The sequence below is a fragment of the Lissotriton vulgaris genome, chromosome 3_1 (genome assembly GCF_964263255.1).
Source record: "Lissotriton vulgaris chromosome 3_1, aLisVul1.2, whole genome shotgun sequence".
In the NCBI taxonomy this organism is placed as follows: Eukaryota; Metazoa; Chordata; class Amphibia; order Caudata; family Salamandridae; genus Lissotriton; species Lissotriton vulgaris.
This window is the reverse complement of record NC_141689.1, coordinates 1,777,959,864-1,777,983,721: the sequence shown is the minus strand read 5'-3', so window position 1 is coordinate 1,777,983,721 and position 23,858 is coordinate 1,777,959,864. Positions and strand designations below refer to the sequence as shown.

The 23,858-nt window shown below is 51.9% G+C and overlaps 1 protein-coding gene across 1 annotated transcript in view; it reads right to left on the bottom strand.

The window, feature by feature from the left end:
- BBS7 (Bardet-Biedl syndrome 7) overlaps nt 1–22,792 on the bottom strand; it is a 264,083-nt gene extending 241,291 nt beyond the window's left edge. Inside the window, exon 1 of the mRNA XM_086962213.1 lies at nt 22,427–22,792. Within this exon, the coding sequence (XP_086818339.1) occupies nt 22,427–22,462 (36 nt within the window). The 5' untranslated portion in view covers nt 22,463–22,792. The remainder of the gene's footprint in view (nt 1–22,426) is intronic.
- Between the last annotated feature and the right edge of the window lie 1,066 nt (nt 22,793–23,858).

The following is a 23,858-nucleotide window of genomic DNA, read 5'->3' as shown; positions in this document are numbered from 1 at the left end:
AGTCAAACTTTCCCTGTAGGTACCACATGACCAAGCTTAAGCCAATCACAATTAAGCCCTGCATGTTCTTCCACTTCGGTTTCTATTGCTTCGACAATATATATCAAACTTCCAGTTTTTTCTTGTCTGCCGACGCGGACTGTCTTCGCAGACCTGGTCTTAGGTTTTTGGCGATCACTCGTCACCTGTGGAACACGAGGTGAGCCCTGGGGCTGCTGGACTCCCCAGGGGAAAGTTTCAGGTTCAGTTATCCTCCTGCTAAGGAAGATAACATGCCGGGCAGACTATTGGGGGGTGGTGGGGGAGGGGGGTTAATTTGGTTGAAACACCTATAGGATGTTTTGAGGGCAAGACGGAAGGGTAGAAAGTCTCAGAGGCGGAACAATATCTTCTCACACACAAGACAGTAAATCTATGAAATAACTGCAGAGCATAAGTGGTGAGATAAGCATAAGATTGTTAACTTAGATGTTAAGGTTAGGAGATTTTTTGAACGACAAGCAGTCTCCTTGCGCAGCGAGCTAAAGTATTAGAAATCAAAATGTGTTAAAATGTACATATCTGGGAGACACAAAACGTTTCCAGTTGCTACATGAAGCTAAGATCACTATAGCAAGCGTATTCCATAACTTGGCAGCTCTGTTTGACAGCTTTGTCACAGGACGATACTCTAGGGTCCTTCGAAGTGTAACGAGTCGCTTGTGACTTGAATAGGATGGTGTCGAGGGAAAACATAGCAGGAGAACTGCTTCGAAAGAAAGTGAGTGCAGTATGACAACAGGCTAGATGTGCCAAAGGGAGCGAACATGGCGTTATGTGCATTTGCATAGCGCATGTTCACCTTTAAGGGAATCCTGGTGCTGAAAAAACCCAAAGTAATAGATCTAATTTTATCTACATACCTCAGAAGAATGAAAGGCCGGGTGGCCCTGCCAGTATTCAACCGTGACCATGATGTCAAACACAGATCCCTATAGTTGATGAGTTAGTCTACCAGGCCACAGACCCGGCTTAATTCATAAAACCCTAAGAGAACATGTTAGCAATATTCCCCCATTTGGTTATGTCTACGTTTGGAGCACATTTTCAACTTGTAATGAATTTGCAGAATTTATGGAGTACACCAGAGAATCTACAATGGTTGAAAATTCACAGCAGTACTCACATTCACAGCGTTTTGCCATATATGGAAATTAACAGGTGCTGATTTTCACATGTTGAATCGTGACTACATTTTTTGTTTCTCCCTGGGAACATACTAGTCTTAGGGTGAGTTAGAACCTGCAACTGTAAAAACCCACAAACTTGTGATATTTTGTGTAATAACCTACTTGTTTCGATGGATCCACTCAGAAACTCCTACAGATACAACTCATGTAAATTTAGCTCACAAGGACATTCGTTCCAAACTGTGGGAGCAAATTCCATCTCCAAGGGCAAAATCCAACTGCTCCCGATTCTATAAATCATAATAGGATGTTTCACTTGCAAATGCAGTTACTTGTGCACCTATGAAGAACATAGGTGTACAATGTGAATCTGGAGCAAGGTCTGAAATTCCACATGAATTTCCAGTTGGAGCCAAAGCATTCAATGAACAGCAGAAGAGATTTATTTCTGCAGTTCCCGTCCCATCACCAACCATGAGCTCATTGCAGTGATTGGGGTCATGCAATCAGAACAAGAGTTGTGCAATGATTACAGAAGTCTAACATTCTAGCTTACAAAAAGGTATGAGGCCTGTCAGTGGTTGGACATCATGGCTGAACAATATCCGGCTCAACAGATGCCCAAAAGTACCCAGAAGGATACTCTTTTATACTAAGAATCCATATACATCGTATTCAATAGAATAAAATCAATGGACTTCGACAGTACAGTTCTAATATGAAAGGGGGCACATGGCATGCTGTAACATGTGTACAATTAAAAATACAAAGAAGCGCTTTGAAACTGCTAGTATTGACAACTTTCTAATTCAAGGAACATATCACAATTTTACTGAAACTGAATTGGGAAAGAATCCACCATTAAAGACATAAAAAGTTTTATTTAAGTGCAAAGTGATTTTAATTATAAACCAATCATTGGTTGTCCCAAAATTCCATACAAATCGTGTTCTTACATCTTATACATATTGAACTGTTGCAAGGATTTGCTAACAGAATTATTGACCGAATAACTGCTGCAAAGTAAAAGGACTGTGAAATAAAAACTATAACTGAATAATAATATTAATACGATGAAGCAGAAAATGGATTAAAAATAAAGTCTACGACACACAGTAAAGAAATGGTGACAGAAAAAGAAAGTGAGAGCTATTAGCCATAATAAGTCTGTAATTTTGAAAGTAGTGAGGGGTTAAAATACACCGAGGACACATCTGGCGATTCGGATACACAATGATATGTGGACTTTTCCCCATAATGTGCAAGAGGAAACCATTATGACTTTGTTAAAGACACAATGGTAAATATTCAACATCTACTCTTTACCAACTGCTAAGTCACCAATATACACCTCTTTCCTCGTGAATGACTTCATATACTAACACAACTCATTTACATTTCTTAATACACACACCCATTTGCTAACTCAACTAGTCGGACTTTCAAGTTTCTTTATTCAGCAATATAATATGTTTGTTATACTGACAATCTTGTAACACATGTCCATTTTATAAACATGCTCATTGCTATTGAACAGCCCATTCATTATACAATACGTGTCTTCATAACAGTGCTACCTTTTTACATCACTATCAGCAATATAACAAACCATTATCTATACAACCTACCAACAATATATCTTGCTACTAACGTATACGGCTGAAAGGAATTCGCAGAGTTTCAGTCTGCAGATTCTGTGGAGCTCCGTGAGCGAGTGGAATACGGCATATTGTGTTGTTTGCGCTGATTTTTATCGACATGAGCTTCTTCTACGCTGTAAAATAATTGTGAATGGCACCACGTAACATGACATTGGGCGCTGCTTCTTTCTGTTGCTCAAGTAGATTTTTGTACTCAGGTGGCAGCTTTCTCAACACGAACAGTTGGGACTGCCAGATTTGAGAAATCTCACTGGGATGCGTTCTGGTGCCCGAAAGTCATGGTAGGGACGCAAATTCTCACTTATGCTTGCCAACTTAACATTGGTAACCTGCGTGCAATAAAAAATTCTGCCACATGGGGCCTGGTGGAGTTTTGCTGGAACTCTGAAACAAAGTGCAATGCAGAGCGGCCAAAACTGTGCAAACTCTGCCAGAGAGGAATCATGTACCCACCCCTACTAACGTTCCACTTCTTTATCTTGCTACCCATAACAGTTTACAACTCTATGCAAACCCTCATTATAATTTAACTGCTCTTACTGAGGAGGACCCTGCTTGTAAAATACTTTCTATATCATACGCATGCCTTAAATTTTATACAAATGCAAAAACAACAAGGCGATGGATGGAATGCCACTGCCAATCGCTCGGACTGCATTCCAATCCGTTGATCTAGGCCAGTACCCTTTTGTTGATCAATAGAAAATCATAATAACTGCATAGAGACTGCTGTAAATCTTTTCTTAACCTTGCACTGACCTCTTTGAAGGTTTGCATAAGCATAGTGAAAAACTAGTGTAAAGTTCACTTTTGCTATTTCCTGGTATGGCCTACAGTTTAGGAAAGAATATAATTGGGCTGACAAGATTGTTATGATGTTAAAATACATATATACATATATATAATATATATTTCAGTACATGGTGAAGTGTATTTCAGTTAGGTCCCGTAAATAAAGCATGTCACTAGATCTTTAGGACCGGCAACATTTTAAAGATTTTTTGTAGACGGGGGCGGGGTGGCGGGGTCGAATCTGTGTATTTCCATCTTATACCCATTTAGCATATTTAGCATAAGAGAATTGGTTGGCCTCCAGTTAGCCACAGTGGATAGGCCAGCTCTTAGATTCTCTGCAACCATTGATGTATCTGTCACCAAGATCACTAATTGTATGATGTCGGTAAAACATATTCAGGTAAGACCACGATGACAAGGCTAGAAGCGGTGAACCATATATATAAACAAAGTAGGGCTCAATGATGAGCGATGCAGACCACCACACGGAACATCACTGATGCTATGATGCTCTGACTATGTGCAGAGCCAAAGGCTCGGAGGGAATTAAAGAACATATGGTTCAAAAAGCAAGACTGTCTGTATTCGCTGCACTTTTGTTCAAAATTGTGGCCTTTGTGCAGCACAGGTAATTTAGTAATTTCCAAAATCGCTCAAAGCTGGGGGGGGGGTTCTGTTTTTAGATGGAAAGAGTCAATTTCACAAAACAAGGAGGTGGGAGAACGGTGAGAAATGTGCAGTTGGATAGAGTATCCATCATAAAGAGCAATACTAGAGGTAATAACTTGTTCTTCTGATGGATACTTCTAACTGCAGACTCCTCACCTGTAGAATAGATGCCAAAGTAGTGCCTCCCCCGGTAGTGGGTTTGTGGCATCACTCAGAATAAAAAATCTTGCATGATAGCACAGCCAAAATGCTTTTCTTTCTTTCATAAAACGTTATTTCGGTCGACCGACCATAACAGAGTGCATAGAAAAACAGTACATTAAAATTCATGTTGCTTTAAAATTATACAGTAGTAAGCATACTTGTTTGCATGGATCTAGTTACAGCACCTACATGGATCTAGCCGTAGAAACAAATATACAATGACACCTCACCTATATACAATAGTTCTTGAGCGTTTCCCATTGGACATGGCTATCAAGGCAGCAGAGCTTTATGAACATCGGTGCTGGTGTCCACATGGCAGCTTCACATACATCAAGGACAGACACTCCGTGTGGCAGGGCAGTGATAGCAGCCTTGGCTATGGTTCAGTGAGCCCTCAATTCCTCAGGGGGTTGCTTCTTGACAAACATGTAGCAGATCGTGATGCAGAGGACTACGCACTTGGTCAAGGTCCTCTTCTGTACTTCTTTACCTTACGTTGCCCCAGAGAACCCCACAACAGTTGATTGTTCACCCAATGGTCTTTGGTTGGACTGATGTAAAAGCCCAGTACTCTTTTGGGGTGCAAAGGATGGAGTACTCCTGTTCTTTCCTCTCAAGGGGTGAGGAGAGGAGAAGATTGTCGAGAGTGTGATGGACTGTCTGAAGCAAAATGGAGTCACAACCATAGAAAGGTCACTCTATTCCTTAATTTGTCCAGTAATAGTGTAGGGTGATGTTGGACAGGCCACATGAAGGGCTCGCTCCCTCCCCGCCCGACAGGGCCCGGGCACCAGCTCTCCAGGTGCTACCCACAGAAGCCACTCACAACCCGTCCCCTACGGGACTCCTGCTCCCGGACATCTCTGTATTACTGGCCCGGGCCACCGTCAGCACCATTGCCCGGCCCAGCCGCCATCTTGGACACTGCACCACGAGGCCGCGTGGCCTCAACCCGACCCCAACCCTGGGCCTGGCCAGGCCCCGACAGCCCGGCACCACCATCCACCAGGAGGTGAGCGGACCACTTGGCAGGTCAATGGGAGGAAGAAGTGTCGATGGCTTTCCCCCGCCAGGTGCCGATCGCCCCCAGCCTCCCCGGGCGCTGGCTCCACCCCCCTGCTGGGTGTCTGGACTCCCTCATCCCGGACCTCCCGACCTCCAAGTGCGAGGGTCCGGACATCAAAGGGCGCCAGACCTATAACTAGGGCAGCTCCAGAGCAGGAAGGCAGTTGTATCCTGGAGTCGAGAGACACCGAGAAGAACTCATCCTTGACGGACTGCTGGCGCTGCCGCAGCCCTGCCTTGTGAACGGTCGTCCTGCCGCTGGCGCTGCCGCGGCCCTCTGCAAACTACCATCTTCGTTGGGACCTGCTGGCGCTGCCGCGATCCGTTGTAACTACCATCTTCGTTGGGACCTGCTGGCGCTGCCGCGGACCGTTGCCACCTTCGACCACTCCGGGATCTGCTGGCGCTGCCGCAACCCGTCCTTCAGGAACGCCGAGCTCGAGGATTGTGAGCTACCCATCATCTCATCGTAACTACCAAATTGGTAACAAGACTGTCCCGCTACCCCTTACCCTTCCAAGAGACTAGAATCGAGGGGACCCCTGAGTCCAGACCTCCTTGTACCATTCTAACGTACTTCAAGATTGCTTATAAAGAACGTTAAATCTTATCCTTCTGTGGTGCCTATTCTGTGGGGGGGAAGTTACTTGTCTGTACGATCGCTGGAGACGGCTCTCCCCGGAGACCTCTCCCCTTGTCCTCGGCCGACCCTCCAGGTCCCGTCTAACATTGGTGGCCAGCGGCGCGATCCGAACCAACGCGTAATCGTACAGAAAGCAACTCACCCCACGACTAAACCACAATGTCGACCCAAGATAGCGGGTCTACAGAGAAATTCCAAATGGACAAGCTGGAAGAGTACAACCATCGAGAATTAAAACAATTTTGTATGGAACTGGGCATTGCTACCACCGGTCTGAGCACAAAAGATGACTTTAAACACGCCCTAGAATCATGGACAGAGGCAAACCCCGCTGGTCCCCGGGACCAACGCGTCGAAGCACCGGAAACCGACCCCGCTCCTTCCGAGGAAAGAAGAACGGGTCTCTCCCGGGAAGAGATCCAAGAGCGAGAGAAAAACAGACTGCATGAACTAGAGTTAGCACGACTAAAAATGGATGGAGAACTAAAACTGGCGGAACAAAAATTGAACCTAGAACACTTACGGCTCCGAGAAGAGCGGGAGGAAAAACAGAGACAAAGAGAGCTTGAGGAAAAAAGACTGGCATATGACCACGAGCACAAACTCGCAGAAATAGAACTGCGTAAGCAAGGCAAGAACCTGGGGGTACCCGAGCAACCACGCACCCCAGGAACTTCAGAACCAAGGGTCCACATTCCCAAAGATGTCGTCCGAGAGTTCTACCGAAACGACGACATACAGCAGTGGTTCAAGGCCTATGAGATCGCCATGTCCTCTCACCGGATAGATCGAAGTGACTGGGGAGCCGGTCTATGGGGGAGGTTCGTCAATGAAGGCCGTGATGCCCTGTTACAGCTCCCAGATCACCAAATGACGTCCTATGATCACATGAAGGCCGCCCTCCTCACTCGATATGGGCTGACACCCGAAATGTACCGCCAGAGGTTCCGCGACTGCACCCGAATCCCGGGTACAACTTGGGTGGAATACGTGAACTATTTCAGCCGAGCCCTCGAGGGGTGGATCAAGGGGAGCAACGTAACGACCTACGAGCAGCTTTTTAACCTTGTTGTGTGGGAGCACCTCTCCAATAACTGCTTTGTCGAGCTCAGGCAACACCTCCTCGACAGTAAAATGACTGATCCACGGCAGCTCGCCGCCGAGGCTGACCGGTGGGAGAGCACCCGAGTGGGCCGGGGTAGCCCGAACGAACAGAACAGGAACAACCAAGGCCATCACCGCCCCTGAGGAGGAGGAGGAGGCCAGGGCCGGGGGAAAGACACCGTCCCGGCCGCTCCCGCCACCAGCACCCCGCCCCCGGCCAACAGGGGCAACCCCCCGATGCGCCCGGGGTTCAGAGCCAATGTCACGTGTCACCGATGCCAGCGAGTCGGTCACTACGCCAATGACCCGAACTGTCCACAGAACCAGACTCCAAGACCCCGCCAGGTAGCGGCCGCTGCCCTCGGAGAAGAGCAAGTCTCCGAGGGCCAAGAAGAGTACGGACACGAGCAACAAGAGTGGGAGCCGGCCGCCATGGTCCTGGCATGCCTGGGAGGGAGAGACATGGTCCCGCGGGCTCCCCTACCCGCCAACACCAGAAAGTATAGTCAGTGGGTGAGCATCAATGGGCGCAAGGCCGAAGCCCTACGTGACACAGGGGCCAGTGTGACGGCCGTCCGCTGTCACCTGGTGACCCCCGAGCAAATCATACCGAACATTCTCTGCCCCGTCCGGTCCGCCGACAATTCAGAGAGCATGTGTCGGATGGCCTGCGTCCCCTTCGAGTGGGGAGGAGTATCCGGCATGCTGAAGGTGACGGTCCGTGATGATGCCCCCGTGGACTGTCTCCTGGGGAACGATCTCGAGAGTTCCCCATGGGCCGCCGTAGAAAGAAGAGAACACCTGGGGATGTTGGGCCTTCCGGACTGGGCGTGCGTAACCACCCGGTCCATGGCGGCCCGCGCCATCCCTCAACCAGAAGAACCCGAATGGCCAGCACCTCCCCCCCCGATCGCTCCAGTGGAGGACGCCGACACCGTCGAACTCGCTCAGCCCCAGGATCTCCCAGACCTGGCTCAGTGGCGTCAAGAAGGGGGACCGACACAGGAGCAATTCCGTCAAGAACAGAAAACATGTCCCTCCCTCGAGGGACTACGCCAACAAGCCCTCGCCCAGAGCGCGGGAGATACCGCCGGGGCCCACTGGATCTATTGGGACAATGATCTATTGTACAGTGAACAAAGAATCGCCGAGTTGGGGGCCAGTCGAGTGTTAGTGGTGCCCCTCCGTTTTAGAGACTTCCTGCTGAACTTGGCCCACGATGTCCCCCTGGCCGGACACTTGGGTCAGGACAAAACCTACAACCGCCTGGTGACCCACTTTTACTGGCCCAAAATGAGAAATGACGTACTCAACCACTGCCGGTCTTGTCCCACTTGTCAGGCCAGCGGAAAGAGCGGCCGCAAACTCAAGGCACCCCTGCAGCCCTTTCCAGTGGTTACCACCCCGTTCGAGAAAGTGGGAATAGACATTGTGGGGCCCCTGGACCCCCGAACAGCACAAGGACATCGTTTTATCCTGGTACTGGTGGACCATGCCACCCGCTATCCCGAGGCCATCCTCCTTCGAACTGTAACCGCACCGGTGGTCGGCCGAGCCTTAATGGGGATCTTCTCCCGAGTGGGCTTCCCCTGGGAAGTCGTCAGCGACAGAGGCACGAACTTCATTTCGAAATACATGAAATCACTCTGGCAGCAGTGCGGGGTCACCTAGCGATTCACAACCCCATATCACCCCCAGGGGAACGGACTGGTTGAGCGGTTCAACCGTACACTCAAGGGGATGATTATGGGGTTAGAAGAGCCCCTCCGCCGCCAGTGGGATGTGCTCCTCCCGTGCCTCCTCTTCGCCTACCGAGAGGTCCCTCAGAAGTCCCTCGGCTTCAGCCCCTTCGAACTCTTGTACGGGCACCCTGTTCGAGGGCCCCTCAGCCTAGTCAAGGAAGGTTGGGAGATGGCCCCCCTGAAAACCCCTCCAGACGTCTACAAGTACCTCCTGACCCTCCGCAATCAGACCAGGCGGTTCCAAGAAATCGCCATGGCCAATCTTGAAGCCAGTCAGGAGGACATGAAGAAATGGTACGATCAGAACGCCTCCTCCATAGAGTTCGTACCTGGCCAGCAAGTATGGGTGATGTCCCCCACCGAACCTTGTGCCCTGCAAGATAAGTGGACGGGGCCCTTCAAGGTGGTCGAGCGCAAGAGCCTCGTCACCTATCTCATCGACATGGAATCTTCCCGGAACCCCCTCCGGGTCCTCCACGCCAACAGACTCAAGCCTCACTTTGTGCGCTCGGAGCTCAGCCTATTGATGGCTACAGACAGTGGAGCGGAAGAAGACTCCGAGCCCCTCCCTGACCTCCTGAGGGCACGTGAAAAAGATGGTTCGGTAGACGGGGTCCGGCTGTCAGATGCCCTGACCTCAGAGCAGCACCAAGACTGTCGGGCTCTCCTGCTGCAGTTCGCAGCCCTCTTTTCCCTCACCCCAGGGGTCACCCCCTGGTGCCTGCACGACGTGGACACGGGGGACAGTCCCCCCATCAGACATCGGGCGTACCGCGTGCCAGATCGGGTACGTGCCTGCATCCAAGACGAGGTCTCCAAGATGCTCACCCTCGGGGTCATCGAACCCTCGGACAGCCCCTGGGCCAGCCCAGTCGTACTGGTCCCCAGAGCTGCTGCCCCCGGCACCACCCCTGAGCTCCGATTCTGTGTTGACTATCGGGGTCTGAACGCTGTCACCCGAACCGACGCTCACCCCATTCCCCGAGCAGATGAGCTGATCGACCGCATGGGGGCTGCCCGCTACCTCAGCATCTTCGACCTGACAGCAGGTTACTGGCAGATCGGCCTCACCCCCAGGGCTCAGGAACGATCCGCTTTCCCCACCCCGGATGGCCACTACCAATTCAAAGTGATGCCATTCGGCATGAAAAATGCTCCAGCCACTTTCCAGCGACTGGTGAACCAGGTATTGGCGGGCCTCGAAGATTTCAGCGCCGCCTACCTGGACGATATCGCAGTGTACAGCCGCCACTGGTCAGACCACCTCCGTCACCTCCGAGAGGTCCTGCAGGCCCTCCAACGGGCCGGCCTCACAATCAAGGCCAGCAAATGCCAGATTGGCCAGGGGTCCGTGACCTACCTCGGACACCAAGTGGGGAGCGGTCTGGTGGCCCCTCTCCAGCTCAAGATCGCTGCCATCCAGTCCTGGCAACCACCCATCACCCAAACCGAGGTCCGAGCCTTCTTGGGGCTCACCGGGTACTACCGGCGGTTTGTGAAGGACTACGGCAGCATTGTGGGGCCCCTCACGGCACTGACCTCCAAGAACCAACCAAAAAGAGTCAACTGGACTCCTGACTGTCAAGCGGCCTTCGAGAAGCTGAAGGCCGCCATGTGCACCGCCCCTGTGCTCCAGGCTCCCGACTACAGCCGAGAGTTCATCGTCCAGACTGATGCCTCCGACCATGGCATCGGGCCGTCCTCTCCCAACTGAACCCCGAGGGAGTCGACCAACCAGTGGCCTTCATCAGCAGACGCCTACTGGACCGAGAACAGCGCTGGAGCACCATCGAGAGGGAGGCATTCGCAGTAGTATGGGCCCTCAAGAAGCTCCGGCCCTACCTCTTCGGTACCCACTTTCGGGTGCGAACAGATCATCGCCCCCTGCAATGGTTGATGCAAATGCGGGGGGAGAATCCCAAGCTATTGCGATGGTCCATCTCCCTGCAGGGGATGGACTTCACTGTAGAGCACCGCCCTGGCCAGGATCACGCCAACGCGGATGGCCTGTCACGCTTTTTCCGCCTCGACGTGGAAAGTCCCCAAGAGGATGGGTGACTCTCCCCGCCTTCAGCTGGGGGGGACGCATGTTGGACAGGCCACATGAAGGGCTCGCTCCCTCCCCGCCCGACAGGGCCCGGGCACCAGCTCTCCAGGGGCTACCCACAGAAGCCACTCGCAACCCGTCCCCTACGGGACTCCTGCTCCCGGACATCTCTGTATTACTGGCCCGGGCCACCGTCAGCACCATTGCCCGGCCCAGCCGCCATCTTGGACACTGCACCACGAGGCCGCGTGGCCTCAACCCGACCCCAACCCTGGGCCTGGCCAGGCCCCGACAGCCCAGCACCATCATCCACCAGGAGGTGAGCGGACCACTTGGCAGGTCAATGGGAGGAAGAAGTGTCGATGGCTCTCCCCCGCCAGGTGCCGATCGCCCCCAGCCTCCCCGGGCGCTGGCTCCACCCCCCTGCTGGGTGTCTGGACTCCCTCATCCCGGACCTCCCGACCTCCAAGTGTGAGGGTCCAGACATCAAAGGGCGCCAGACCTATAACTAGGGCAGCTCCAGAGCAGGAAGGCAGTTGTATCCTGGAGTCGAGAGACACCGAGAAGAACTCATCCTTGACGGACTGCTGGCGCTGCCGCAGCCCTGCCTTGTGAACTGTCGCCCTGCCGCTGGCGCTGCCGCGGCCCTCTGCAAACTACCATCTTCGTTGGGACCTGCTGGCGCTGCCGCAATCCGTTGTAACTACCATCTTCGTCGGGACCTGCTGGCGCTGCCGCGGACCGTTGCCACCTTCGACCACTCCGGGATCTGCTGGCGCTACCGCAACCCGTCCTTCAGGAACGTCGAGCTCGAGGATTGTGAGCTACCCATCATCTCATCGTAACTACCAAATTGGTAACAAGACTGTCCCGCTACCCCTTACCCTTCCAAGAGACTAGAATCGAGGGGACCCCTGAGTCCAGACCTCCTTGTACCATTCTATCGTACTTCAAGATTGCTTATAAAGAACGTTAAATCTTATCCTTGTGTGGTGCCTATTCTGTGGGGGGGAAGTTACTTGTCTGTACGATCGCTGGAGACGGCTCTCCCCGGAGACCTCTTCCCTTGTCCTCGGCCGACCCTCCAGGTCCCGTCTAACAGGTGTCTAGACAGAACGAGCTTGAAGCTCACTTACACAATAAGTTGAGGTGATCTCAATGAAAAAGACTGCTTTCACAGTCAGGAGATGTAAGAGACAGCTGTGTAATGGCTCAAACGGGTACACATAAGAAAAGAAAAGGCCGAATTAATATCCCACTAAGGCGTGACGAAAGGCTTCAGTGGAAACATGTGGGCCAAACCTTTAAGAAAACTCCTCACAGCAGGTGATTTGAACAAGGACAGCTGGTCTGACAAACACAAAAAAGTTGAAAGGGCTGACAGGTAACCTTTTACAGTGCCCACTGCAAGTCCTTGCTGGGCCAAATCAGTAACACATCCAACAGTTTGGCAAGCAACTGGTCCAGGTTACGAGTGCCACACCAGGCCACAAACTTGTCCCATCGTCCAGTGGAAACAGATTTTGTAGAAGGATGCCTGGCCGCCAGGATGACATCTGCCACTTTGATGGCAGATGACTGCATTCGATCTCCCTTCCACTCACTCTCTATGCACGAAAAAGTAGACTGTGCAGGCTTGGGTGCAGGACTCTGCCCTTCTGCTGCAACAGGAGATCCTCCCAAAGTGTCAGCTTGATCCGAGACAGATGCTCATAATCTTACGGGAACCATACTTTCCTGGTCCAATCTGGAGCCACTAGGATGGCTTGGGCCTGGTCATTTCTGATCTTCTTCAGAACCCAGGGCAGGCAAAGCAATGAATGAAAAGTATACAGGAGTCTTGTGCTCCACTCTAGGCAGAATGAGTCTCCTAAAGAGACCCTTCTTGTGAACTCTAACACTCAAAAGTGTGGACTCTGCACATTCTTGGAGGTGGTGAACAGAACAAGCCAGGGTTCTCCCCATTACCAGAAGATGCCCTGCCAGAGCTACTTCCAGATATATTTGCCATTTGTGATCTGCTAGGCATTGCTGCCTGAGTTCATCCTCCTGGTATTTACAGATCTCATCAGGTGATGTACAAGTAGGGATACAGGACTATTTAGCCAGGTCCAGAGGCACAGGTCCTTCTGGCACAGAGAGCAGACCCCACTCCACCTTATGGCAGTGGTGTTGTCCACGAGGATCTGAACCAGCTTCTCCACGATGAACAGGAGGATGTTTTTAATGTTGTACACATGAAGAGGGCCAGAGGAGGTTTAAAGACCAGCAAGGGTGCGCTACCCGATTTCAGTAACACAAAACACAAGAACCTCAGGTCTGTAAAGGATTACCTTGGAGACAACAAAAGCTGGCTTGGAAGAAGGCGTCCCTTTGAAGGACGGTTTCCCTCACCCACCAGAGGTGGCATGCTTCATCATCTGGAATCCTGCTCGCATCATGAAGCCTAGTCATGATGCAGGCTACAACGCCGTCGCTGCGAGGGAGGGGCTCAGGGAAGTTTGTGAGAGGGGTTAATACTAAAACCCAATGTGAGCTGACCTGGCGTAGTGAGAGGTGCAGTGCAGCGAGTGAAGTGATGTTAAAACTAGCTACAGGGTTTACCACAGTATTTTATTCTGGCTACCATGTGCTAGGATTAAAAACAAGAAAAAACGACAGAAAACATTAGATCCTATCGTAGTATGCTTAGATCAACATGTTTCAGCCAGTAACCTATAGAGTATTGCGGCTATCTTCAGGATCTTAGTTGGCTACTGCTGTGAAAGTGTCTACTAATACTTCAGATCACACTGTAGAGCCCACATTTGACATCTGGCATGGTCAATAAGAAGGATGCAGGAGATCAGCATACCAAGAAGCCTCAGAGCCATCCTCACTGAGCACCAAGACAGAGGCTGAAATATTGGAATAATAGCGTGAATGCCCTGAACTCATTGACCTGAAGGAAAGACCTGAAAGGGCACTGTACCCAGAATGGCCCCAATGAAAGGGAGCCTCTGCAAAGAGTCCGGTGTGACTCTGGCATGTTGATTGTGAACCCGTACTATGTCAAGAGGTTCGCTATCGTCTGGAGGTGGTCTGTGATTGACGGAGGTGCGCCCGCCTACAACAGCCAATCGTCGAGGTAGGGGGAAAACTAATTCCCATAGCCATCCCCTTTCTGAACACACAAGGGGCACTGGTGGAACTAAAAGAGAGCCCATGTAGAACTGCAAGTAGTCCGGTGGGTCTGCAGGACAGGGATATGGAAATAGGTGTCCTGCAAGTGCAATGCCATCATCCAGTCACCTGGATCCAGATCAGATAGAACCTGGTCAGCGAGAGCATCTTGAATTGGTCCTTCTGCAGGAAGTAAGTAAGGGGTTGATAGACTAAAATAGGAGGGAGGCCTCCGCTCTTTTTCAGCACAAGGAAATAACGGGAATAGCACCCAGTTCCAATCTCTAAGGCCATGACCCACTCTTTGGCTCCTTTGTCCAAAAGAGTCTGATATATCTGCAGCAAACTGGACAAATGGTCCTGCGAAGACGATCTGATGAGGCTGGAAGATGCAGCAGGACACAAAGGAATGGCAGGACTCTGCAGGATTCACCGGTCAGATGTTATAGCTTGACGCTGTGGAGAAAATGACTGATCTTGCTTCCCATGGAGTAGTCTGGTGCTGCTAAGGGCAAACTAAGGCATCTAGGAGGCTGCTGCCAGTGGGCTCAGAAGACAGAATGGTTTGCTGTTCTTGCAGGTCTCTGCATTGTCTGCTAGATTCCCTACCCTGATCCCAAAAGGAATGAGGTGCCTGCTGTTGGAGTGTTGGGCCTTGCCACTGTCTGTAGATGACGGCCCTAGTAATGCCTCACAAGCTGCAAAATTGTTGAGGATGCTGCCTTACACATTTGGAAAGACCAAGGGAGAGTGCTGTAGCTCTTCTCTATTTGAAGTGTTTGAGAGTATGGAGCCTTCGCTTCAATAAGTCGAATTTTAATTTTAAAGTTTAATGGTGCTGTCATCTGGCAGCAGTTGGAGCTGTGAAAAAGAGGAATGGTGTACTAAGGCTAAAATAGCTAAGATTTGTATATTGACTGACTTGTCATGGGTAGATGCCATGACATTGACCCCTATGAGCATCAGAGACACACCAAGCTCCTTGAACGGATTGAGTCCCATGAAGTTTTAACGGACAGACGTATGCCGTATGCCTATAAAGTGAAGACAGACTGTGACCCCATTACTCCAAATGACCAGTGATACTTTGCGAATTCTACATTCCACTTACCAAACGCTTGCATGTTTTGTGCAATCAGGTCAAAGAAGCACCGCCGCATGCAGACTCCATTGACTAAACCAGGTCACAGCAGGCGTCTCAAAATAGTTGATCGCGAGCTACCAGTAGCTCGCAGACACCTTCAGAGTGGCTTGCAGCCCTGACATTACTTTTAAATTAGCATAGTGCCAATAAATACGTGTTGTGGTTTCCTTTTAAAGTCAAGGAATGGTTGCCTTTATTTTATATTATTATTATCAAGCAGCAGATGGGAAGAAGTTGGTTCAGAAGTGGGAAGCAGTTGGTTCAGATGGCGAAAGTAGTTGGTTCAGACAGGGGAGCATCGGTTCAGGGAGCACAGTCAGTGCAGACAGTTGAAGAGCTCTCACTGAAAGCAGGGTTAGCTTACTGGGTTTGTTGTGCAGAGAACACGGGGGCGCAGCAACAGAAAATACAAGGGGAGCACTCAGTACAGACAGGGAACTTTTCAGTGTAGACAGGGAGCTCTAGCGATGCAGACAGGGGATGGGTGAGCTCTATATGCTGATGGGGGTCAACGATCCCTGTGCTCATGGGTTGGACGATTTCTGGGCAGATGGGGACTCTGTCAGTGCATATGGGTGGGTAATGCAAGTACAAATAGGTGGGCCTTGACAGTGCAGATAGGGATGACCCTGTGTCAGTGCACATGGGGGTCCTGCACGACCATATGGGTAGAAGAGGTCAGGGGGAGCTGTCACTGTAGTGGAAGGGAGCTGCTACTATAACCAGGATGGGCTAGCACCTGGAGGAACCTTGCAGTGGAGACAGGGGAAGGAAGCGCTGGCTGTCAGTGCAAGAAGGGGGAGTTGTTGGTTCAAATGGGGACAGCCGTTGCTGTAGAATAGCATAGCCTTTGGCACAGATGGGTGATAGTTGTTGGGCACTGTCAGTACACAAAGGAAGCACTGTCAGTACAGAAGATAGAGAAGCTTGCAGTGCAGACAGAGAGGGAGCTCTCACTGCAGAGGACTGGGGCAGCTCTGAGTGCAAATGTGCGCCCTGGCAGTAGAAGTGTGCCGTCAAAGCAGGTGGTGGGCATGTCATCAGTGCAGACAGAAAATAAAACAGGAGAATTCCCATAAACCCATTTGAGAACCAGAGAAATGTGGTAACAGGCAACAATGTCTTAACAGGTAATACTTTAAAGACAATTACTAGCCTTTGTACTGTTTCCTGACATCGAAAATGCTAATAAATACATTTAAACATAAAGACAATTACTAGAATGTAAATTAAAATTACAAGAAGGAGACAAGAAAGAGGAAGACACCAAAGTTGATATCGCTGTCTGTATTAGAGTTTCTGGAGAAAGCATTATTTTCAGACAGCAGTATTACATTTCATTATATGCAAGTGTAATCCTAAACATAAGTACACACAAAGTGCTCATGGCTATGTGAATGACACAAGGTGAGACGTGATGTGGTGACAAAACAGCGAGACAGCGCAGTTTAAAATTGGTACCCAACAGACTCACACTGTGAACAAAAATTTGTTAGAAACATGTTAAGGGCCAAGGAAGCCGTAATTCTGCTGAGTTTTGTCAAAGGCGTTTCGACTTGTGTTGTTTCAGGTCATCATCAGGATGGGATTACACGTATTAGTATAGTAATAGCTGGTACTAAGTCTTGAGGCACGATAGTGGCATGAACTTGTGAAGAGCCAGGTCTCCCCTGGGAACATCAATGAAGCATGAGAGCCTGGAGGTAGAGTAGCGTCAGGGTGCGCAATGGTTACACCAGGGTAAGAGATGTGGTGGGGTGAGCAAGGGCTACACTGGCAGACTGGGCTCCAGAAAGTAGAAAGAGGTGCCCAAGGGAGGGGTAAGTATTTGAATGTTCTTCCTGTAACCACGGAATAAGAATTAAATTGGTACAGTATGAAGCAATGGGGAACAAAATCAGTCCAGCATCACAGTACATGTACCGAAGTAACACGGTCGGAGCCTCAAAGAGGATGGGTGCTGTCAGGCAGGCCGACGCCCTGCCGACAAAATTAATGATCTCTGTGCAGTCATGGTGGGGGTGTGTGGGGTGCTTTCTCTGTATTTGGTATGGTCTCTCTCCATGTATTGGGGGAGGGTCACTCTGTGCAGACCAGGCGAGGACACCGTCACTGCATACAGGGATGTAGGTAGGGTGCTCTGAGTGCAGATATAGTGTGTGAGGCGTGCGGTCAAGGCTGATTAGGGGGAGAGGGGAACCGCTGTCCACGCAATTGGCACGAGCTCTCAGTACAGAGGACAGGAACTGTCAGTACAGAGGAGGAGAGATGTCAATGCAGAGGAGGGGAGGGTGCTCTACGTGCAAACAGGGTGGATAATCTCTGCACACTGTCGCTGATCTCTTAGCAGAGTGTGTACAAGCTCTGTACAGAGTGTGTGCATACGAGTGGGGGGTTGTCAGTGCGGACAGGAGGAGTTGTTGCAGGTGCAAATGGGGGGGTCACGCTCAGTGCTGCTGGGAGGCATGATCAGTGCAGAAGAATGGCACGGTGAATGAAGTTGGGGGCGCAATGAATGCAGTTGGGGGTGTGGTGAATGCAGTTGGGGGTGTGGTGAGTGCAGGTGGGGTGGTGAGTGCAGATGGGGTGGTGAGTGCAGATGGGTGGTGCGGTGAGTGCAGATGGTGTGCAGTGAGTGCAGGTGGGGGTACTGTGAGTACAGATGGGGGTACAGTGAGTGCAGATGGGGTGCTTTGAGTGCAGATGGGGTGCTTTGAGTGCAGATGGGAGTGCGTTGAGTGCAGATGGGGAGTGCGTTGAGTGCAGATGGGGAGTGCGTTGAGTGCAGATGGGGAGTGCGTTGAGTGCAGATGGGGAGTGCGTGGAGTGCAGATGGGGAGTGCAGATGGGGAGTGCGGGGAGTGCAGATGGGGAGTGCGTGGAGTGCAGATGGGGAGTGCGTGGAGTGCAGATGGGGAGTGCGTGGAGTGCAGATGGGGAGTGCGTGGAGTGCAGATGGGGAGTGCGTGGAGTGCAGATGGGGAGTGCGTGGAGTGCAGATGGGGAGTGCGTGGAGTGCAGATGGGGAGTGCGTGGAGTACAGATGGGGAGTGCGTGGAGTACAGATGGGGAGTGTGTTGGGTGCAGATGGGGAGTGCATTGAATGCAGATGGGGAGTGCATTGAGTGCAGATGGGGATGCGGTGAGTGAAGATGGAGGGGCGGTCAATGCAGATGGGGCGGTCAATGCAGATGGGGCGGTCAATGCAGATGGGGCGGTCAGTCGAGATGGGTCGGCGAGTGCAGATGGGGGGGTGCGCCGCGAGTGCAGATGGGGGTGCACCGCGAGTGCAGATGGGGGTGCGCCGCTTGTGCAGATGGGGGTGCGCCGCGAATGCAGATGGGGGTGCGCCGCGAATGCAGATGGGGGTGCGCTGTCAGTGCAGATGGGGGCGGTCAGCACATATGGGGTTGTGCAGTGAGTGCACATGGGGTGTGCAGTGAGTAGAGATAGGGTGCGCAGTGGTTTCACATGTGGTGCGCAGGGAGTGCAGATGGGCTGCGCAGCGAGTGCAGATGGGCTGCGCAGCGAGTGCAGATGGGGGTGCGCAGCGAGTGCAGATGGGGGTGCGCAGCGAGTGCAGATGGGGGTGCGCAGCGAGTGCAGATGGGGGTGCGCAGCGAGTGCAGATGGGGGAGCGCTGTGAGTGCAGAAGGGGTGGTCAGCGCAGATGGGGTGCGCAGTGAGTGCACATGGGGATGCGCAGTGAGTGCACATGGGGTGTGCAGTGAGTGCAGACGGGGTGTACTGTGAGTGCAGACGGGGTGTACTGTGAGTGCAGACGGGGTGTACTGTGAGTGCAGATGGGGTGCTCGGTGAGTTCAGATGGGGTGTGCGGTGAGTGCAGATGGGGTGCGAAGTGAGTGCAGATGGGCGTGCGAAGTGAGTGCACATGGGGTGTGCAGTGAGTGCACATGGGGTGTGCAGTGAGTGCACATGGGGTGTGCAGTGAGTGCACATGGGGTGTGCAGTGAGTGCACATGGGGTCTGCAGTGAGTGCAGATGGGGTGTGCAGTGAGTGCAGATGGGGTGCGCCGCGAGTGCAGATGGGGGTGCGCAGCGAATGCAGATGGGGGTGCGCAGCGAATGCAGATGGGGGTGCGCAGCGAATGCAGATGGGGGATGCGCAGCGAATGCAGATGGGGGATGCGCAGCGAATGCAGATGGGGGTGCGCAGCGAGTGCAGATGGGGGAGCGCTGTGAGTGCAGATGGGGCGGTCAGCGCATTTGGGGTTGTGCAGTGAGTGCACATGGGGTGTGCAGTGAGTGGAGATAGGGTGCGCAGCGGGTTCACATATGGTGCGCAGTGAGTGCAGATGGGCTGCGCAGCGAGTGCAGATGGGCTGCGCAGCGAGTGCAGATGGGGGTGCGCAGAAAGAGCAGATGGGGGTGCGCAGAAAGAGCAGATGGGGGTGCGCAGAAAGAGCAGATGGGGGAGCGCTATGAGTGCAGAAGGGGTTGGTCAGCGCAGATGGGGGTGAGCAGTGAGTGCAGATGGGGTGTGCAGTGAGTGCAGATGGGGTGTGCAGTGAGTGCAGATGGGGTGTGCAGTGAGTGCAGATGGGGTGTGCAGTGAGTGCAGATGGGGATGCGCAGTGAGTGCAGATGGGGATGCGCAGTGAGTGCAGATGGGGTGTGCAGTGAGTGCAGATGGGGTGTGCAGTGAGTGCAGATGGGGTGTGCAGTGAGTGCAGATGGGGTGTGCAGTGAGTGCAGACGGGGGGTGCTCAGTGAGTGGAGACGAGGGATGCGCAGTGAGTGCAGACGGGGCGTGCTGTGAGTGCAGACGGGGCGTGCTGTGAGTGCAGACGGGGCGTGCTGTGAGTGCAGACGGGGCGTGCTGTGAGTGCAGATGGGGTGTGCAGTGAGTGCAGATGGGGATGCGCTGTGAGTGCAGATGGAGGAGCGCTGTGAGTGCAGATGGGGAAGTGCTGTGAGTGCAGACAGGTGTGCTGTGAGTGCAGATGGAGTGGTCAGTGAGTACAGATGGGGTGTGCAGTGAGTGCAGATGGAGGAGCGCTGTGAGTGCAGATGGGGAAGTGCTGTGAGTGCAGATGGGGAAGTGCTGTGAGTGCAGATGGGGGAGTGCTGTGAGTGCAGATGGCGGAGTGCTGCGAGTGCAGAAGGGGGAGTGCTGTGAGTGCAGAAGGGGGAGTGCTGTGAGTGCAGATTGGGGAGCGCTGTGTGTAAAGATTGGGGAGCGCTGTGTGTAAAGATTGGGGAGAGCTGTGTGCAGATGGGGGTGGTCAGTGCAGATGGGGTGGTCAGTGCAGATCGTCAGTGCAGATGGTCAGCGCAGATGGGGGTGTGCAGTGAGTGCACCAGGGGTGTGCAGTGAGTGTACATGGGGTGTGCTGCAAGTGCAGACAGGGTGTGCTGCGAAAGCAGACGGGTGTGCTGTGAGTGCAGACGGTTGTGCTGTGAGTGCAGACGGGGGTGCTCAGTGAGTACAGATGGGGGTGTGCAGTGAGTGCAGAAGGAGGAGCACTGTGAGTGCAGATGGGGGAGTGCTGTGAGTGCAGAAGAAGGAGTGCTGTGAGTGCAGATGTGGGAGCGCAGTGAGTGCAGATGGGGGAGTGCTGTGAGTGCAGATGGGGGAGAGCTGTGTGCAGATGGGGGAGAGCTGTGTGCAGATGGGGGAGAGCTGTGTGCAGATGGGGGTGCGCAGTGATTGCAGAAGGGGGTGCTCAGTGAGTACTGATTGGAGTGCTCAGTGAGAACAGATGGGGTTTGCTGTGAGTGCAGATGGGGGAGCGCAGTGAGTACATATGGGGGTGCTCAGTGAGTACATATGGGGGTGCTCAGTGAGTACATATGGGGGTGCTCAGTGAGTACAGATGGGGGTGCTCAGTGAGTACAGATGGGGGTGTGCAGCAGGCGCGCAACACCCATTGGAATCAAAGGGTTTCAAGACCCCCCCCCCCCCCCCCCCCCGTCGTGTGTGGCAGCCCGGGCTCAGACAGCTCCCCGGCACACACACACAGCCGCACCCGAGCACTTCACAGGTCTTTAAAAGACTGTGTGCATGTTAAAGAGGCCTTGTTGATGTTTCACCCCTTCTAAGAGCCACTGCAGCGCCACTCTACCTACTGCTTAATGTTCCAGCCCCCCCCCCCGAAATTTTTTCTTAGCCCCCCCTCCCCCCGAAATGTGGCTCTAGTTGCGCCTCTGGTGTGCAGTGAGTGCAGATGGGGGTGTGCAGTGAGTGCAGATGGGGTGTGCAGTGAGTGCAGATGGGGTGCGCAGTGTGAGGGCAGATGGGGTGTGCAGTGAGTGCAGATGGGGTGTGCAGTGAGTGCAGATGGGGTGTGCAGTGAGTGCAGATTGGGGTGTGCAGTGAGTGCAGATGAGGGAGCGCTATGAGTGCAGATGGGGGAGCGCTATGAGTGCAGATGGGGGAGCGCTATGAGTGCAGATGGGGGAGCGCTGTGTGCAGATGGGGGAGAGCTGTGTGCAGATGGGGGAGAGCTGGGTGCAGACGGTGGTATTGTCAGTTCAGATGGAAGGCACTGTCAAGCAAATGGGGGTGTTATCACTACAAATGGGCACTGTCACTGTAGATGGGAGTGATGGAGATGTTGAGATTGCAATCAGCGCAGATAGATGCAATGTGGAGGGGCACTGCCTGCAGATGGGACACTGCCAGTGCATAAACTTGGTGCGGTCAGTTCGGGGGGGTCATCAGTGCAGATTAGGGGTTGTCAGTGCAGCCAGGGAAGGCTGGCATAAGGAGGGAGTTTGCTGTGCAGACGGAGCATGAGATGTGTCGGTGCCGATGGTGGAAGCTGTCCTGCAGACCCGGGGGGGCGCTGCCTGTGGAGACAATGGGGATATACCAAAGAAGATGTGTTTGGCAGAGCGGAGTGGGGGTTCCCACCCATATGGAGGGGGGGGTATCGGCACAGCGCAGGGGCTGTCAACGCGGAATTGGAGGTGCTTTCAGGACAGAAGGCCTGTCAAAGCTACGGGTCTGTGCACATCTTTGAGCGCATTTGAGGATTATGGCTTTATGGCTCACCTGCAGATAATCCACGCGGCTCAGGCTCAACTCCATGGTTGCAAAGGGGGCGATGGTGAGGGGGATGGGATGTCGCTGGTATTCTGGATGCTTGCTCTTCCTTCTGAGATGCTGCTCCTATTTCCATAGGTCACTTGGATTCCCTCGGGCTACACTCCCTGCCAGTCATTCTTTCGCCGAACCCATTGTCCACTCAGATTATAATACCCCTGGATCTCTCTCTCGAGACAAGCAGACAAGTGTCGTATTAAGCCGAGGTACTCGCTGTAGCTCCCTGGGAGGCGCCACTAAGGTCCTAATTTCCTCCACTGATCCACCAGAGCGCTGCAGCGCAGAGGCCGCCGCTAAAACTGTCACCATGGAGATGGAGGGAGCGGGAGTGGACAGTAGACAGTCAGTTACGTGCGCAGCCATTGGGCCAGCGCGATGTGCTGGGGCTTCTGATTGGAGCCTGTCGAGAGAAGTGGCGTAGAAAGAGGACGTGCTTTGAATACTCATTAAAAAAAAGTATACCGCTCAGGATCTTATGATCCCGGGCTTCTGGAACGGCCATGTTGGTCTGGTACTGTATTTTATTTGAATTTTCCACAATAAGCAGGCGAGTAGTTTCTTCACCCTATCTATGCCTCCAACAACCAGGAATCCAGCTCACTCTGCTTCCAAAAGACCAATTGCGGACTTTACGAAGAATTTACAGTGGACTTTAAGTCCGCCACAGTAACAGGAATGAAGAGGTTCCATACAGCAGAGATGAAATCAATAAAGATTTATTGATTAAGGAGGCCCACAAGCAGCCAGCAAGAAGCGTGGCTGACAAGCAGGGCAACTGGCATACAATGCCTTAACATTCCATGACATCATATTTATACATTGATAAGATTCTACATGACATCACAATGCACTAAGCAGGTTAATGCAGAGTGCGATGAAAGCAAACTACAGAATACAACAAGCTTTATTAGTTTTACCTGGAAAACATATACAACATCTCTCTTATAACAAATAATTTAAAACATAACATATTCTTTGTACTTATTAGGAAAATGAGAAATTCTACCAGAATGAGTAGATGTATCATCAAACATATTTTGAGAAAATACACTTCTATCATCAGAAATACCATTATCAGATATAACATTAGAACTTCCTGCTTTATTTATAACTTGCGTTTTGTCAACTTGGGATTCAGAAACACCCTTCAACTCATCATTATAAACAGTGTCATCAGGGTAATAATTTAATTTGTCGAAACCTCTGGTAAACAAAGATGCTACTGGATTTTCCAAATTAGGAATGAAATAAGAATCTCTATTTGTGTTATCATAAGACTCCAAATTATGCCATAAATATCCATCTTTCCCATTTGAAACATATCTTTTTGAATCACTAATAAGCTCTTTTTGACCAGGTTTAAGCTTAATAATATCACTTT